Raw genomic sequence first — 16,100 nt, 5'->3', positions numbered from 1 at the left:
TCTAATTCTTGAAAATTCTATTTATGTCCTATCGCCACATTTTTCTACAAAACTACCTTAGTTGTTAGGCTTTATTTAATTAAATTCGCGAAATTTAGATGGGAACCAAACTATATCAAAGAACCAAATCGGAAAAAGATCTGCGCTTTCCCAGATTTTTCGGTTACGGTTTAAAATCGCGCTTTTTTGATGATACTGTTTCCAAATTAGTGATATCCGGTTCGATTACACTATAGTATTAAATTTGGTAAAAGCTTTAATATACGTCGGCTATGTGTCAAGTAACAATCCAAACGATTACTGGTTAAAGAATTCACATATAAAGTATGTCGTCATTCGTAGATTTAAAAGTCAATAGAACGCAATTATATGATGATAATCTCCTAATTTTGTGTACTCGCCATTAGTTTTGCGGTAATTTTGTTTCAATTTGGCGATATCAAATGTGGTTTTTCGTATCATATTTTATGGTATTTTTCCCAAAGGAATATAACGTAAACAAAGCAAAACCCCACTAAAGTCATTGGATACTCTCTGGTTTTATCAACAGCTTTCATTTGGTAACTGCCTTACTCGCGTGCTGTCTGAAACACTATCTTAGCTCCGAAAACAATGTTACTAAAACTGGTTTTCTGCTTGATACCGTTATTGTTAAGTTTTCCGCTTGTTGTACATGGTTTCGGCATACACCTCATGGAGATTTCTGCCACGGATCATTCAAAAATCGTCTGTACACTCGCACTGCTGCAAAAATATTTTCAATATGGTGAACCACTCACTGGTTCGGTAATTTCTATCAGTTTTACATCAGCCTCGATTCAAATACAGCAAGATTTACTGAACGCTATGCACACCCAGGTTGCCATACCATGGACAGTTGTGGTAAGGAATCTACGTCAAGCACCGAATAACCTGAGATCTCCTATGATTTTGCATGAGAAGCCGCAGTGCTACTTCATTGCTATTGAGAATTTAGAAGATGGCGATTTGGAGGATGTTTTCGATGATTGGAAAACGAGTATAAATTGGAATCCACTGGCACAATTCGTTGTGTATTTGGCTTCACTCGAGGAAACCGATGATGTGATGACTGAGTTAATGATTGAAATACTACTCAGTTTCATGAATAAGAAAATTTACAATGTCAATGTAATTGGCAAAAACGAAGAGAATGACTTTTACTACGGAAAGACAGTGTTTCCATATCATCCAGACAATAATTGTGGAAATCGGGTAATTGCTATAGAAACCTTGGATATGTGTGGTTATCAAGATTCAAATAAACCAAAGGACGAGTATAATTTTGATGAGGAAGACAATGGAGAGAAAATCGATTACGATGGCGAAGATGATGACGGCGGTGAACAAGATGACGATGACAATAAAAGTAATAAAGATGGAGAATTTGATAAAGGAGATAGAGATCAGCATAAAAGGGGAAATGGTGACGAGAGTGGAGATTCGGACAGAAAAGAAAAGGATGTTAGAATTACAAATGGAGAGGAAAATGATTATGGGAATAGAAATTGTGGCAGGGAAAGAGATGGAAATACTGATCAAGATACAGACGGTAGAGTTGCTGCTGGCGCTGAAATGGATACAATTAATGATAAAGAAAGCGATGTGGTTGAAAACGAAAGCAGCAATGTGGACGGAAGTGAAAGCTTAGAAGAAGAAAGCTATAAGAAACGAAATAAAGAAAGAAATATAAAAATTAATAGGTGCCAGATTGAAAACGAGTTTATTAATGAAAAAGGAAGTGAAGGTAAATATGACAATAAAAATGAAAGAGAACAAAGAGTTGTTAGTAAAAACAGTGAAGAAATGGAGGTAAACGTAGTAAAAGATGACAATATAATGGATCATGATAATGTGGGTGAGGTAAACGGTGCATTCATAAAAAAGAAGGAACTGAGCTGGAATTATGGACATGTTGGACATGGAAGCAAATCGAATTTTAAAACTGCTACACAAACCCGAGCAAACAGCACTTCGCATACTAGGGAGAGGATGCAACAGAAACAAAATTTAAAGGTTACAAAGAAAAATGAAAATCTATTTTTACCAAAACATCAAAGACTCACCGACTACAGTCAAGAGAACACAAATGATTTGCACACGCAGACAATCTACTTACAGGAACTATATCGAGTATCGTTTCTTGATAAGTTCCCAAAGGATCTTAGCGGTTGTCCTGTTGTGGCCGCTTTTCGTCCCTGGGAACCATATATATTTAAAGAAACCGGCGAGTACGAGAAAAAAATAAACAGCAACCCTGGAGCTGATGAAAGCAATGAAAATTTAGCCACCGATGCGGCAGTGTATGACTTAGAAAATAAGGAAGATGTTGTTAACAATACTTATGACTATGCTGATGCTGACGCAGAGACAGAGAATTCCTACGATGATACAGATCTGAGCGATGAACCAGCGTTGCAGTTAGATGGCATCGAGTACCAGTTGGTGCAGACAGTCGGCGAGCGTCTACATATAACTATAGACTTACAGTTGGAGAATAGCAATCTATATCATCTCTTTCAGCAACTTATTGATGGGTAGGTGTTAAATTGTTGAATAAAATGTTAGATTACTTGCTTATAACTCATTTATTTACAGAGATATCGAAATGATTTTAGGTGGCATCGATGAAGACCCCGGCATCAGTCAGTTCGTCTCCAGCAGCATTGCCTATCATCAGGACGACCTTACATGGTGCGTGGCGAGAGCTAAACGCAAATATGATCTCTTAAATTTCCTGCAGAGCTTTCACATTAGCACTTGGCTCTTTACATTGGCTTTCATTCTCATATCTTCATTGAATATATACATTGTACAAAAACTGCTGAATATACGGTTGACCTATTTCGGTGGTTTCTTTGCCACTGTTGTACGCATGCTCGGCATTATACTCAGCCAGTCTACACAACTCACACGTTTACCCAATTCGCTGTATATAACCTTCGGCAGCACTTTCTTCTTGGCTATAATGTTTGTGAATGTCTATCAAAGTTTTCTGGTTAGCACCTTAACAACGCCGAAATCATCCTATCAAATCAGTCATTTGGAGGAAATTTACCGCAATCGCATGACAGTGACGGGGAGTGTGGAGAATGTGCGTCATCTTAATAAGGATGGTGAGGTCAGTGCAAGTCAAAATTCCAGCATACTTATTTATTCCCAATATATTCACTATCAATAGATTTTCAAGTATATCCGCGAGAAGTTTCAGATGTGCTACAACATCGAGGAGTGCCTCAATCGTGCAGCGACTGATGAAAGTCTCGCAGTCGCCGTTTCCCGTCAACATTCCTTTTACAATCCACAAATTAAACGCGACCAGCTTTACTGCTTCGATCGCAATGAGAATATCTATGTGTACTTGGTTACCTTGCTATTACCGAAAAAGTATCATTTACTACCCAAAATCAACCCTGTCATACAGCATATCATTGAATCGGGTCATATGCAGAAATGGGCGCGCGAACTCGATTTGAAACGTAGAATTCGCGAGGAAATACAGCGTGCGCAAAAAGTGCTCGTCAAGAGTTTAACAATCAAACAGATAGGTGGCAGTTTTGCTCTTCATGGTATGCTGTCCGCAGTGGCACTGCTAATATTTATCCTTGAATGTTGGATCTATTGGATGGTGGTAAAACGGCGCACTCGTTTAAGATTGGTTAAATTTTTAAACCGTAAATTTTGTTCGAGGTGAAACCAAAACCTTTTTGCAAGTTTTCTCTTAGAACTACTGGATGTTATATTACCCACAAACAGATTAACAACCATTTAATTTTAGGGCACGCCTAAGGTGACAGCCTAGAAAAAGTGATTTTCGGAATTAAACAAAAAATTACTATTTCAATTGTTTTAAAGTTTTAAGCGTATATTTTATAATTATTTTAAGAATACATAGAAAATTTTGTTTAGCTAAAATACTAGGTTCTCCACAGCTCCAGTGATTCCGGCCTTCTGTCTTAAATAATGATCCATGCCAAATTTCGTGAAGATACCTCGTCAACTGAACGAGTTTTCCATACAGGCACTTGATTCCGATCGTTCAGTTTGTATGGCAGCTATATGCTATAGTCATCCAATCTATACAATTTCTTCGGAAATTACATTGTTGCCTTAGAAAATAACTCACCAATTTTCGTGAAGATATTACATAAAATAAAAAAGTTTCTCATACAAATACTTGCTTCCGATTGTTCCAACAAATAAGCAGCTTCTTAGTGAGAAAAGGACAGGTGCAAATTTTCAGATCGTTAGCTTAAAAACTGAGGGACTAGTTTATATATATGAGTATAGACAGACGGACATGGCTAAATCAACTCAGCTCATCATGCTGATCATTTATGTATATATTTTATAGGATCTACGACGTTTCTTGCTGGGTGTTACAAACTTCGTGGCAAACTTAATATAGCCTGTTCAGGGTATAAAAAATCTATTAGAAGATATTGTCCATACAATATCAATACTTTATAGGCTTCAAACATCTATAAAGGCCTAATAGATTTCATAACTATTTGAGGTTATATAAAACTTTATTCATGGGCAGCCTCTTGTTTCCAATTGAAGAAAGGGGACGTCAATTGGTGATTTTGATCACACCGTTTTAAGTGACACAAAGAATGATCATTAATAAGGGTATTCAGACTCAACATGTTGATCTGGTAATTCGTTAGTTGATACTTCGTTAAAACACGTTACTGTGAAAATTCTTCTTGCTCTATCTCATTCGTGTGGTAAATTGTGTTTAAAACCGTTGATTATTAAATACTTACTTTTGAAAAATGTGTCTAAAATTATTTATTAGCGAGCAGCATATGTATTTATTCGTTGGTAATGAATCAAATGAACTTTTTAGACTAACATGACATATGACGCAAAACGAACAGCTAATTTGATGTTACCAAGTAACGAAAAAGTTATCAAGTTTGTCACACGGATACTTTGTTACTCGGTAGAACGCTAATCTGTGAATTTTACAAATCAAAATACACGTAAAAAACTACCGAATAAGGACTTACGAATTAACAAAGCTGGTGCGAATACCCCAAATAATTGTACACGCGAACGGAATGCAATACTGAATGCAGATCCATGTTTTACTCAAAAAGACTGTGCTCCATATAAAACGTTACCAAACTATCCACTTAATTTTTAGTGAAATTAATTAGTATTACATTTAAAGCCAAGAGGTCTATGAGTACTACGGCAGTTAAAACTTCTATAAAAGAAAATTTTGAAAAGTTCATACCGTTTTAAACACAGTTCTTGGCGAAATTCGATTTTAGCATTCAACAAATGTAACATGCGAAAGAAATTCAAAGCCCAATTCTTACACACTTAGCATCAATTGATTGATCTAACATAGTGAATCGGTCGAATTTGTGCTTATTCCACTTTGCAGAAAGGGTATGCGAAACCCAAATTAACTGATATATTTATTGTATCTGCTATCAACTTAATTTTGTTGTCAATCAAACATTGTGTGAGTTTTTGGAAGTTTTCACCCGTAGCAGCTGCTTTTGAACACACATATGGTTTCTTCTATAAGTCATATAGCACTTATCAAGCCTTTTTCTGACGTCGGCAACTTTTTCTCATAAAAAATAGTGTTTCATTCACACACGAAATTTCATTTTATTCGGTCTTTTTTTTTTTAAATTAGACATCACGTCACACAAGGTGCTATATCTCTCGAACCAATTATTGAACAGCTGTGAAATTTATTCAAGTATCTTTGCAAGGTTAGGCCTAGCTATAAAATACATGCATTAAATTACACTGGGTCTTTCTTATAGAAACGATACGATTTTTTCAGGCTGCTTGGTAATAAAGGTGTAAGCTCTATCTTATGAATGTATGAAATATACTAAGTACAAAACGTATGTATGGCTGACTTTGAGAACACACCCATTATTTCTTTATTGACATTGCTTTATTTATTTATTTCAATTTCGCTCGAAATTCTATTAGCAAACATTTTTTCACACAATACTAGCATATTAATATCAATAAATTTTCAAAGCTTTAGAATGTTTTAGCATAACTGGAGCGAATATTTGTTACTGTTTTTTTTTTCAAATTGCCTTCAAAACACCTCACTTTAGTTTCCCCGGCGCTGCCCCGTACTGCATCCTCATTCATTCATCATTGTACGCACATGCCGATAACATTCACAACCACGTTATGGCATTTGCATTCGAGTATCTACTCGCACCGATCCCCACCTACCCCACCAGCAATTCCGGTATACGAAACAACTGTCAGAATGCTTGGACAGCTCCATGCGTTGTCCTTACATGCTTCCTTAGCATCCTTTGCTATCGCTCACAACTCGTAAATCTTCCAAGCAAAATGGGTAACGATGACAAAAATTTACAACAACAAGCGCAGCAATAAAGCATTTATAGTCATATACAAGTACATAGTTATGTATGGAAGTATGTCCTCAGTAATGCTGTAAGGAGGACAATGACGACATTACGCGAACGAGAACGAGAACGACACAAGGAGCAATGGAGCCATAAATACATGTGTACTCTTATATGTAAGTATATACTCGTACAAATATGCGAATGTTGTTGTGAGCCATTTTGCCGCTAGTTCCATTAATACTCGCAAAACACATAACGGCGCAATTTTCCTGCGCATACCCGCACTATATCTTCCATTCCGGTAGCGTAAAATGCGTGAAAAGGTAGATTTCAACTCCATTGTACATTTTTTAAGTCGATCAAGAGCAGAGAGCCTTTGGTATATGTGTGCATTTATGGACGCTATTTCCCTATCGCCGGAAGCTATAAGCTTGCTTTTTTCTTTTCTCTCCTTTTATCACTTTCTCTTATCACAAGTTTCGTCACAGTTTCGACAAATCTTGTAATTCACGCATTATTTTTAATGGTGGACGTAGTATTTGTAGTGCTGACAGGTGTTAGTCTGGTCTTATATTAAGAGGCACAACTATTGTGAAATTTTTGAAAAAATCAATTTTTTCATATTTTGATGTTTATACCTTTAAAAATAACCTACTAAAATTTCAAATCTATATCTTAAATATTTTTTGAGCTACAGTTATTTGAAGGATAGTCGCCCAGTTCAAAAAACTCCATCAGTTTATCTTTAAACGCGTTTTTATACCCTGAAAATTTCAAAACAATCGATACAGTAGTTTTTTTTTAATTCCCAAAAATCGACGTTTTTTAATGAAATAAATCATATTTATAATGCTGACAGCTTGCCCGGCTTCATCTCAAATTCATAAGCTTTCTTTTTAGTTTTGCTCCCCTATTCGTTTTTCATAACATAAGCTACTCCAATGGTAAACTTAAACCAGCTTGTCTATCTCCCACACCGCAACTACATACAACATAACATTCTCCAGCACTGCAGTATTTCTTGTTCACTTCGAACTCATGACTCAACCAGAAAAGCTGTCAGAAGAGGATTTCGGTAAAAAAGATGAGGCCTTTCGATAAGTTCTTAGCCCACAAATAGCATATCAGAAGTTGTGATTTATTGCTCAACACAGCCTTCTTTTATCTCGAGACCATTAACCTATTTTAATCGAAAATACATTTTCTGGACGACTCCAATATAGGCATCTCTGGTGGTGATAATCGTTAAATTTGGAAACAAAATTAAAGAGCACGGGACTAAATCTAGTAAATTTGATGGATGGGACTGCAGTTCGTAACCTAATTCGAGCAATATTGATGTAATGATGGCAGAGGAACAAGCCGATGCGTTGGATGATAGAACATTTTTTTTCTTCAAAAAATGCTCCAAGTGAAACCATGTTGAAACTCATTTAAGCTATTTTTGACGGTCGCCATCGAAGGAAAAGAGTCACCGTATACAGCATCCTAGTGATTTTTTATTTACTGCAAGATTACTTCCCCAAAAACAAAAATCGAATCATTGACTGATATTGCTCTTTGTTCATTTACTAAAATCCGCATGTACGCCCCGCATCCACATGCGGTTAAAACAAAACTTTGATTATAATTTTACAGGCCAGGAAATTCCTGTTGAGATAGTGACGTCATTATCCGAGATCTTGTAATAATATTTTTGCTTGACATGCTCGGCAGATCTTTCGAAGAAAGATATCTGTTAAATAAAATGGGCAAGGGGCTTACCGCTGTCGACATATTTAACACAAAGTAAGTAATTAAGATTTCTAATTTGTGGCGTTTAACTTTAATTCGCCTATTCTGCTACCACCCCCCTTACGGAAAGTGAAATGCACGTAAAGTGACAAACCTCACACGCAGTTGTTCAAATGCAGCAACGACTGCTAAATAGACCAGCGAATTGTTGATGAATGAGAATGTAATAAAGCATAAAAGCGGAGTGGTACCGGAAGTGTTAGCTACGGGTGGCAGCACCGGCGATACATACCCGCTTATGCAGGTGTTCACTGTCGTATGCGTGGGTGTATGTATGGGTGTAGCTACGAGTGTCTCGCATAAGCAATGACAGTGCACTTCGGATTAACGTCGTAGTCCACCCCGACGGAAACGTCAGCGGAAACAGACACGCTTGTGGACACTAAAGTGCGATACTCGTTTTAAGTGGCAGAAAAAAGTAAACCGCAACAGCTACCGGCTGTTGGTTGTCAGCAGTGAAATGCAATGAAATTTTATTTTGCTAATGGATGGCGTGATTTCGCCTTTCAACGTTAAGTGGGTATATTTCACTCTTTCTTTTTTCGATTAGAGAGGAACTTTCTACTCTTTCGTTGTTTGAGATACCTAAAGCATCAAGATCCTTCTTTTAGTTTAAATACAACTGTGACACCTACTTTTTAAAATATTTATTATGATACATATTACAAGAACAAACATGCTTACCTTTCAACTGAATACTTTCAAAGCTGAAGCTTTTAGTTCTATTCTCATAATGATCTCCAATGACATGTATGATAAATATGAGAATTTTTAAGAATATTTAAGTCTTGAAAACCCTCCAGGTCACGAACTTTAAAGAACTTCTTTTATCCGAGTGTCGTAGGAGCGAGACTTGACCTCGTTAATATGAACAAACCCCTTAAGCCTTCGCATATTTGCTATCAGCAGAATTGTTTTTAAAACAAAAAAAAGACTGTCAAAAAAGTTCAATTTATTTAAAGCAGTTGCTAAAGAGGGACTGCCTAGGAGCATATCGACCAACCAAAGATTATAAAACTTTCAAATACAGGGTAACTAACGAATAGTGCTACAAAACAAACCGTATTAACTTTTTTTCTGTGTGAGTAAGCAACCTACCTACAATTCAGGCAAGTTCAAGAGTTTTGAATCGCAACTGGAAGTTAGCAGACGGTCATTACAACGGATAATTCATGATGACTTAAACCTGTTTCCGTACAAAGTTCAAATAACAAGCCGGTTAAACCCTCTAGATTTGACTATACGCCTGGAATTTTGTCTGATGATATGTCACGCAGTTTCATCCTGGTGTATTGTCGAGCCATATTTTATATAATATATATGTATACTAATAATACGGGGTAACAGTAACTATCAATCGGCACTAAAGATGTTAATTGAGTTTTTCTACCCAGAACTGCGCCGAAGACAAATCCCTTTCAATAGTGTTTGGCTCTAGCAAGATGGAGCAAGTGCACACATAGCCAGACCATTTATTGCGAAGCTCTAACGAAAATTTGAGAAAAAATTAATTCAAATAATTTCAAGAAACTCCACTTTCCGCTGACCCCAAAGGTCACCTGACCCGACTGCACCAGACTTTTTTTATGGGTTTATGTCAATCAAGAAAATTCAGAAATCCGACTGAACTGAAGTAGTCCATTAATTCGATAATTGAGGCAATCCCGAGTTCAGGCCGTGGCTGAACATGGAGGTCATTTACGGATCATAATTTTAAAAAGTAATTAATAATATAAAATAAAATACAATTTTCTATACAATAAAAAAAATTCAATGTAATGAATTGATTAAAAAAAAACTTATTGCGATTTGTTTTTGTTGCACGATTCGTGAGCCACCCTATAATTATATAGTACAAGTATAGTATAGTTTTCAATAATTACCGGAATGATTGCAACTAATCTCAGCTCTAATAGTGGGTCGTCTTAGACTGACTATCTTCCTTGTGTAAAAAGTAAATAAATCCATACAACAAATACACATAAAATGTATATTTTCAGAACTTAAGGACTCCTTACTTATTCTCTACACGTGCCACGATTTTTGCGTTTAAGCTATACTTCAATTTCATTATATTTCATAAAATATCAATTAATTAGGCTCCTGCTAGGTATGTATGTCTGAAGTTTCCAATAACGGAATTTAATTATGTATACATACATATGTATATTCTTTTGTTAAGTTGCGCTCGCTGTTATGATTGGCGCAAAGATTTCACCAGCTGAGTCTGCAAAAACCACCGCCTGTTGCCTCACCACAAACGATAACAGAAAATCCGATGCTTATTTCTCCACTCCTCACGCCATTCGCGAGCATTTACGCATTCTCACTTGCATTTCACATATTGTTTGATATCTCAACTGCGGATTTTCACTGATTTAAGCATTTATGTATACGAAAGCAGAGGCCATTTAAAATTTTCCATTTCCCGCTGAACATCCTTCGCGGTATTTATGGGCGGCTTATTTGTGTTGTGCTTCAGTAATTGTACCTGATTCACTTTATTTGCTTGCTATTTATTGGAGACTTTATAATGGTGTAAATTTTAAATATTTCGTGATGTCTGCAGAGAAAATTATATGGGCTCTTTTCGGTAAAAAATATTTAAGACCTTGAATTCAAAGCAACAACGCCGTTCATTAAAAATATACAAGTACATATGTATGTATGAATACCTTCCGAGCTCTTATCACGTCGTAAGGTTAGCATAGGTTGTCAGGTTGTGATATTTATGAGACAAACACTAGCGATGGCAATACCAGGCAAGATATTACATGTGCACTTAATTCTGGTGGGGGATTTACAATTCATTGTGTAAAATCTCGTATCGTATACCTGCTCAGACAGCTCCATCCCCCAGTGATCATTTCACAGGCTAGAATGTCAGATATCGGTTTTCGACACAAAAAAGCGAACCTTGTGTGGTATATTTCTAGCTAGACATTGCCTGACCGGACAGCTATGTCTGGCATTCCAGGCTAGTATCCCTGCGGATACCATGATTTTGCACAGTGTTGTACAGAATGAAAACTAGATCTAAACCCATCCATCTCACACGCCTTTTTGTAACACGTTGAAACCTGCGCAACTCAGAAAATCTAAACGGTCTTTTACCTAGACTAGAATCATGATGCCTAGTGAAGCCCCTGAGGACCGCTGAAGTTTTTTGTTGGTCACTCATTGCGAGCGGATTGTGGATGAGGGGCCGTCGTAGATCTCCAAAATGACAGCTATCGTAGAACCAGTTGTGATGAGAATTATCCTAATTAAAGTTCGGCAATAGCCATTGAACAAATTGGCCTCAATAAGGCAAACTTTGTTTTAGATTTTATTATAATTTCTACTTCAACATTGAAAATATTAAACTCAATTTAGAAAACTATGAAAAGTAGTACATTTTTCATAAAAACTTTTTGAATATAGTAACATTGAAACGCAACCCTGATTTTGACATTTGCAGTTTAGTTCCTTATTTTAGTTTTGCTTATTTTACTCGTCAAATTTGTTTTCATCATATTTTTTTGCCTTACAACGTTTCAATGAACAATTATTAACTTGCTGTCATTTTCAGAAAAAGTTATAATAAATAAATGTATTTTACATATACATAAATGTTTTAAGTCAAATATAAGGTTCACATCGTTCTTTTCATCCCAGCCAGCGCTAACAAATTTGTTAACTGTAATTATTACAAAAAAAATGGAGACTTTGGACATCACGTTACAATTGGGACAGATGCTGTTGGTGCAAACAGCCAGTGAATTATTAACTGGCACATTAAATTTTGTTGATCCAAAGCGCAGGATAATTGAATTGGAGAATCCTTATGACCAGCGCTCGAATTGTCAATATAACTCGCCACAAATTTTGTCGTTTCCTCAAATTAAAAAGTTGCAGATCGTAAGAGAAGATGAACCTTCGAGTAACTCAAATAGCTGCAGTGATACGGGTACGTCACCAACGACATCAGAAAGTCACACAAGCTACAATACTGCGGCAGCGAGGACACCATCTTCATCACCAGAAAGTAAACTTGTTGCGTCCGAAGAAAGTGATATTACGCTTAGTACAACCGAGCTAGAGTTGATACATGAGCAACTAAATTCGGTGGTATGCATCACGCAGACAGATCAAAAATACCACAAAGCACTAGCTGACATTCGTGTACAACCAGTTGTTGCACTTATTATAGAGCCGGTGGACTATGGTCGCACACATCGTACATCCGTGATGGTATTAGCCACGTATCAAACCGTCTACATATTCGATATTATCGCTATGGGTAGTATCTTTCGGGAAATGAAGCAGCTACTTGAGGCGGAACGACCACGCAAAGTGGTACATTATAGTCATAAATTAGTTGATCACCTGAAAAATCGACATGGCGTTAAATTAGGTGGAATATTCGATACATTTGTAGCAGTATCTATCGTGAGAGGGATCAAAGAACCAATGACTTTAATAGAAGCTGTTGAGAAGATATTGAATATTAATCAAATATTCTTTCATTCTGAGGCAGAAGACCCGGTAATATGAAATTTGAAAATTTCTCTCTTTAATAGTAAATTTATTTAGTATAATTTTTTCAGCTACACAGTGACATATACAAACGACCGCTGATCTTAGTAATGCGTCTACTACTGGCAAAGAAAGCAATATTACAACTAAAATTACATGAACATTTACTCCATAAGCACATGCTGAAGAATTTCTACAGTCAATGTGAGATATTTTCCCAAACATTTTGTGAAAGTGAAGATGCCACCACGCCTTTGGAAATGCAACGTAAGGGTCGTGCTGGCTTTCAGCATATAAAACGTAGTGCAAAAGAATTTGAATTCAAATTCAATCAATTGGCGGAATGAAAGCGAAAACCTTTACTTGGTGTTCACTCTTTTGTATATTCGGTGTAAATACAAATTTAAGTTTGGGCGATGAACACGGTATATAACTAATTCACCATAACTAAAATTATTACATTAAAGTCGTTCACAATTTATGATTATTGGCTGTGCAAAGAAGCTTTGAAGCATTTTAATCTCAAATCTGCAATGATGCAAAATGCAAACAAAGTGCAACTAATTTATTTTATTTATAGTTGTTTACAATTAACATCTAGAACCTTATAATAACAGTCATTAAATGAAGAAATGTCAACATATAAACAAATGAACTTAATTAAAACACCATAATTAGTATAATAATATAAATTCTTAAGGTACTTATATATTAACACCACCGCAGCAAAAATTTAACGGTTAACAGGGCTACCAACATCCCGGTTTTGGACCGTCCTGAGTGTTTTTTTTTTTTTTTTTTAACACGGCCGAAAGCCTCCAATGAAGAAAGCTGTGCTAAGCGAAAAAAACTGAGGACATCCCACTTAATTTTTGCTGCAGTCACGTTAATACTAAGTACCATTATTATTTATAAAATATTACTTCATTACCGATAGATTTCATATTGAAATCATAACTTATTTACCTTAGTACAAACTTATATTATTTAGCATGTGCATTCCTTTCTTTTTTTCTGTTAATTTTAAGTTTAAAAATTGCAAGTATAATATGACTATGTTTTGATATAAATTGTAATTTGATGCTCCAAAGGTTAAACTTTGAATTTATTTTATTACATAATTAATTCTTTTCTGTTCTTTTAAACCTTCATAAATCATATTTGCTCTATATAAAAGGATACATTTATAAGAAAAGTCATCATTTTGAATTCAGTGGATTTTCCAAGTTAAGGGCAATATACTAACAGCAACCATTTTCTGATGATAATATATTTGCAAACCATTACAAATTAATAATTTTTTCAATAATAGCTGATAGATTGGAATACATCACTTCTAAAAAAAATTCAAATAGCATCCCGCGACAGTCGCATCTACGTAACTGGAAAGGACGCAGATTTTTATCCGGTCAAGAATTGTCAACTCGGCAGCATTCCTCCAAATTACTTCAGGGATGTTTCTTGATGCTATAACAACAATATAAATATAATAAATATATATATACTTATGTTACCTAAAAAATTCCTATTGGATTTTCAAAACTCTAAAAAACAGTTTGTATTATTTTTTCTCAAGACCCGAAATAAGTTTTCCAAAATACCGGCCAAGGCGATTTTGAGCTTTGCCAACAGAAAAACTCTTTTTATCCGCGAGAACTCAACTGTTTTTTTTTTTTAATCTTTGACATTTACTGGTCTATTTTAAAACTCGCTTGAGTTTATCCGAGCCCTGTCTGTATAATTAATGTCTTGGGACAACAACCATTCCCTAAATACTAAAATTAATGACCTCCAGTCAACATCAGATATAACCGGCATGCGGGGCTGCAAATAATACATTAAAAAACTAAAATCGAGTTAAGATTTAATTAATTTTGTATTTTTTGTTTTGTTTTGTAATCTCGAAAATATTAAAGATAATTTTCAAATTTCTTATCTCAAACACCGAATTCAAAAATATAAAAAAATTAAATCCTAAGTATTTAATTAAAAATTGGCAAAACAAAATTTCGTGTTCTACGATTTTCAACCGAGTAGAGTCATCATCTTCAATAGTCTAGAACAGTGATTGGCAAACACAAAAATACACATTTAAACGATTTATGTTTTATCAATTTTTAATTCTGATCTTGGGATAAAAAATTCAAAATTGTATTTTTAATTGCAAAGTCGGATTGAATTGAAATTAAGAACTAAGTTTTTAATTTAAATTGAAAATTAAATTTTTAATTTCAATCCCTGATCTTTAAATTGAATGTTAGAATATCTACTAATTTGTTAAAAAGGAGTTTAGTTAACCACAAAGTACAAATAAATTAAATTTAAGTACAAATTTGTTTATATGAAATCATTAATGTATTTGATTTTTAAAATATGGAATATATTATATTCATGTCATTCGAATGAAGAATATTTGAGTTGAAGTTACATTATAATTACGCATATAACTGAAAATATGTAAATAAAAATTATACATTTTTCCACAATTGAACCCTGTTTGAATTAAATAAATTTTGTAACGTAATCGCAAATGTTTGAGTTTTTTTTTTTGGTCTTTTTGCCGGAGGATACCATCAGCATTTCAGCTTACTTCCTTCTCTCAATGCAGCGTCTTAATAAATCAAAAGTTTTTGATACATTTTATAACTTCAAGAAATAATTGGGAATATATGCATATATATGTATATACATATATCTATACGAGTATATGTATACACATATATGTATTGTATTTCCTTTAACTACGGTTGAAGCGTAGGGCCAATTGGGAATATACACATTTAAAACACAATTTAATCCAAGATCCAACTGTCTTTGGGGAATTGATTACTTAATTCAGTATTTTTATAATACATTGGTGTTGGCCGGATATAGACACATCAGTTTATAAAACCGGATCTAGATTTATACCTATGTGTATGTAACATATATAAGTTTCGGAAACAATTTTAGTGCTAAGCAAACAGCATGAGATATCTTACCTATAACTAATTACTTATGAATGTTCAATAGAGAAAATAATTCCTTGCTGATTACTCTAACTGCAACTAATGGAATAATTGATCAATTATTGATGATTATTGCAGGTTTAAATAATGGAGATCGATTAAACTAATCATTTTTGATTTTTCGTAAAGCAGTAAACATATTATATATTAATAAACGTTGTACTTCGGCAATCTACATTCTTAATACAAATATGTTTCTAAAAATTACATTTTGACTTTCTTATAACATTTAAATCAATTCAAACTATGAAACTTTTAATAGGTATACAATAGCCACTGAAGGTGGCATGTCAGATATTTGAGCCAAAAACAGTACTGAGTAGCTTATTTATGACATGCTATGCAACCCTTTTTAATTTTTATACTTTCGCAACATTTCGCTACAGAGTATAAT

At 34.8% G+C, this 16,100-nt stretch overlaps 2 protein-coding genes and 1 long non-coding RNA gene across 5 annotated transcripts; 2 read left to right on the top strand and 1 right to left on the bottom strand.

Moving 5' to 3' along the window:
* Nucleotides 1–565: 565 nt before the first annotated feature.
* On the top strand, nucleotides 566–3,862 carry Ir87a (Ionotropic receptor 87a). Of its 3 annotated transcripts, XM_036360490.2 has the most exons (4): nucleotides 572–2,034; nucleotides 2,140–2,555; nucleotides 2,617–3,139; nucleotides 3,200–3,862. In XM_036360490.2, exons 1-4 carry the CDS (start codon nucleotides 613–615, stop codon nucleotides 3,710–3,712), a joined length of 2,874 nt encoding a protein of 957 aa, XP_036216383.2. In that variant the 5' UTR covers nucleotides 572–612; the 3' UTR covers nucleotides 3,713–3,862. The 3 variants fall into 3 exon arrangements, with proteins under 3 accessions (XP_036216384.2, XP_036216383.2, XP_036216382.2); XM_036360491.2 differs by having other exon boundaries at nucleotides 566–2,555; nucleotides 2,617–3,134; nucleotides 3,200–3,364; XM_036360489.2 differs by having other exon boundaries at nucleotides 573–2,555.
* Nucleotides 3,863–11,667: 7,805 nt separating this feature from the next.
* Nucleotides 11,668–15,229, top strand: LOC106616393 (protein Exd1 homolog). The gene is made up of 2 exons (XM_014233042.3): nucleotides 11,668–12,707; nucleotides 12,770–15,229. The coding sequence occupies exons 1-2, from the start codon at nucleotides 11,880–11,882 to the stop codon at nucleotides 13,043–13,045; spliced, it is 1,104 nt and encodes a 367-aa protein (XP_014088517.1). The 5' UTR covers nucleotides 11,668–11,879; the 3' UTR covers nucleotides 13,046–15,229.
* LOC118680530 (uncharacterized) lies at nucleotides 14,363–16,001 on the bottom strand. Its single transcript, XR_004976106.2, has 2 exons — nucleotides 15,680–16,001; nucleotides 14,363–15,608 (listed from the first exon to the last, which is right to left on the bottom strand). It is a non-coding gene; the product is annotated as an uncharacterized lncRNA (long non-coding RNA).
* Nucleotides 16,002–16,100: the final 99 nt, after the last annotated feature.

This window comes from Bactrocera oleae, chromosome 6 (genome assembly GCF_042242935.1).
Source record: "Bactrocera oleae isolate idBacOlea1 chromosome 6, idBacOlea1, whole genome shotgun sequence".
NCBI lineage: Eukaryota > Metazoa > Arthropoda > Insecta > Diptera > Tephritidae > Bactrocera > Bactrocera oleae.
Note: the sequence above shows the minus strand (reverse complement) of the source record. Positions and strands in the feature narration are given on the sequence as shown.

Bases quoted from the DNA above. Each gene is read 5' to 3' on its own strand.
- Ir87a (XM_036360489.2), top strand. From the start codon at position 613: ATGTTACTAAAACTGGTTTTCTGCTTGATACCGTTATTGTTAAGTTTT. The intron at 2,556-2,616 runs GTAGGTGTTAAA...ATTTATTTACAG, and splicing joins TTTCAGCAACTTATTGATGG to AGATATCGAAATGATTTTAG. The intron at 3,140-3,199 runs GTCAGTGCAAGT...CACTATCAATAG, and splicing joins ATCTTAATAAGGATGGTGAG to ATTTTCAAGTATATCCGCGA.
- LOC106616393 (XM_014233042.3), top strand. From the start codon at position 11,880: ATGGAGACTTTGGACATCACGTTACAATTGGGACAGATGCTGTTGGTG. The intron at 12,708-12,769 runs GTAATATGAAAT...TAATTTTTTCAG, and splicing joins ATTCTGAGGCAGAAGACCCG to CTACACAGTGACATATACAA.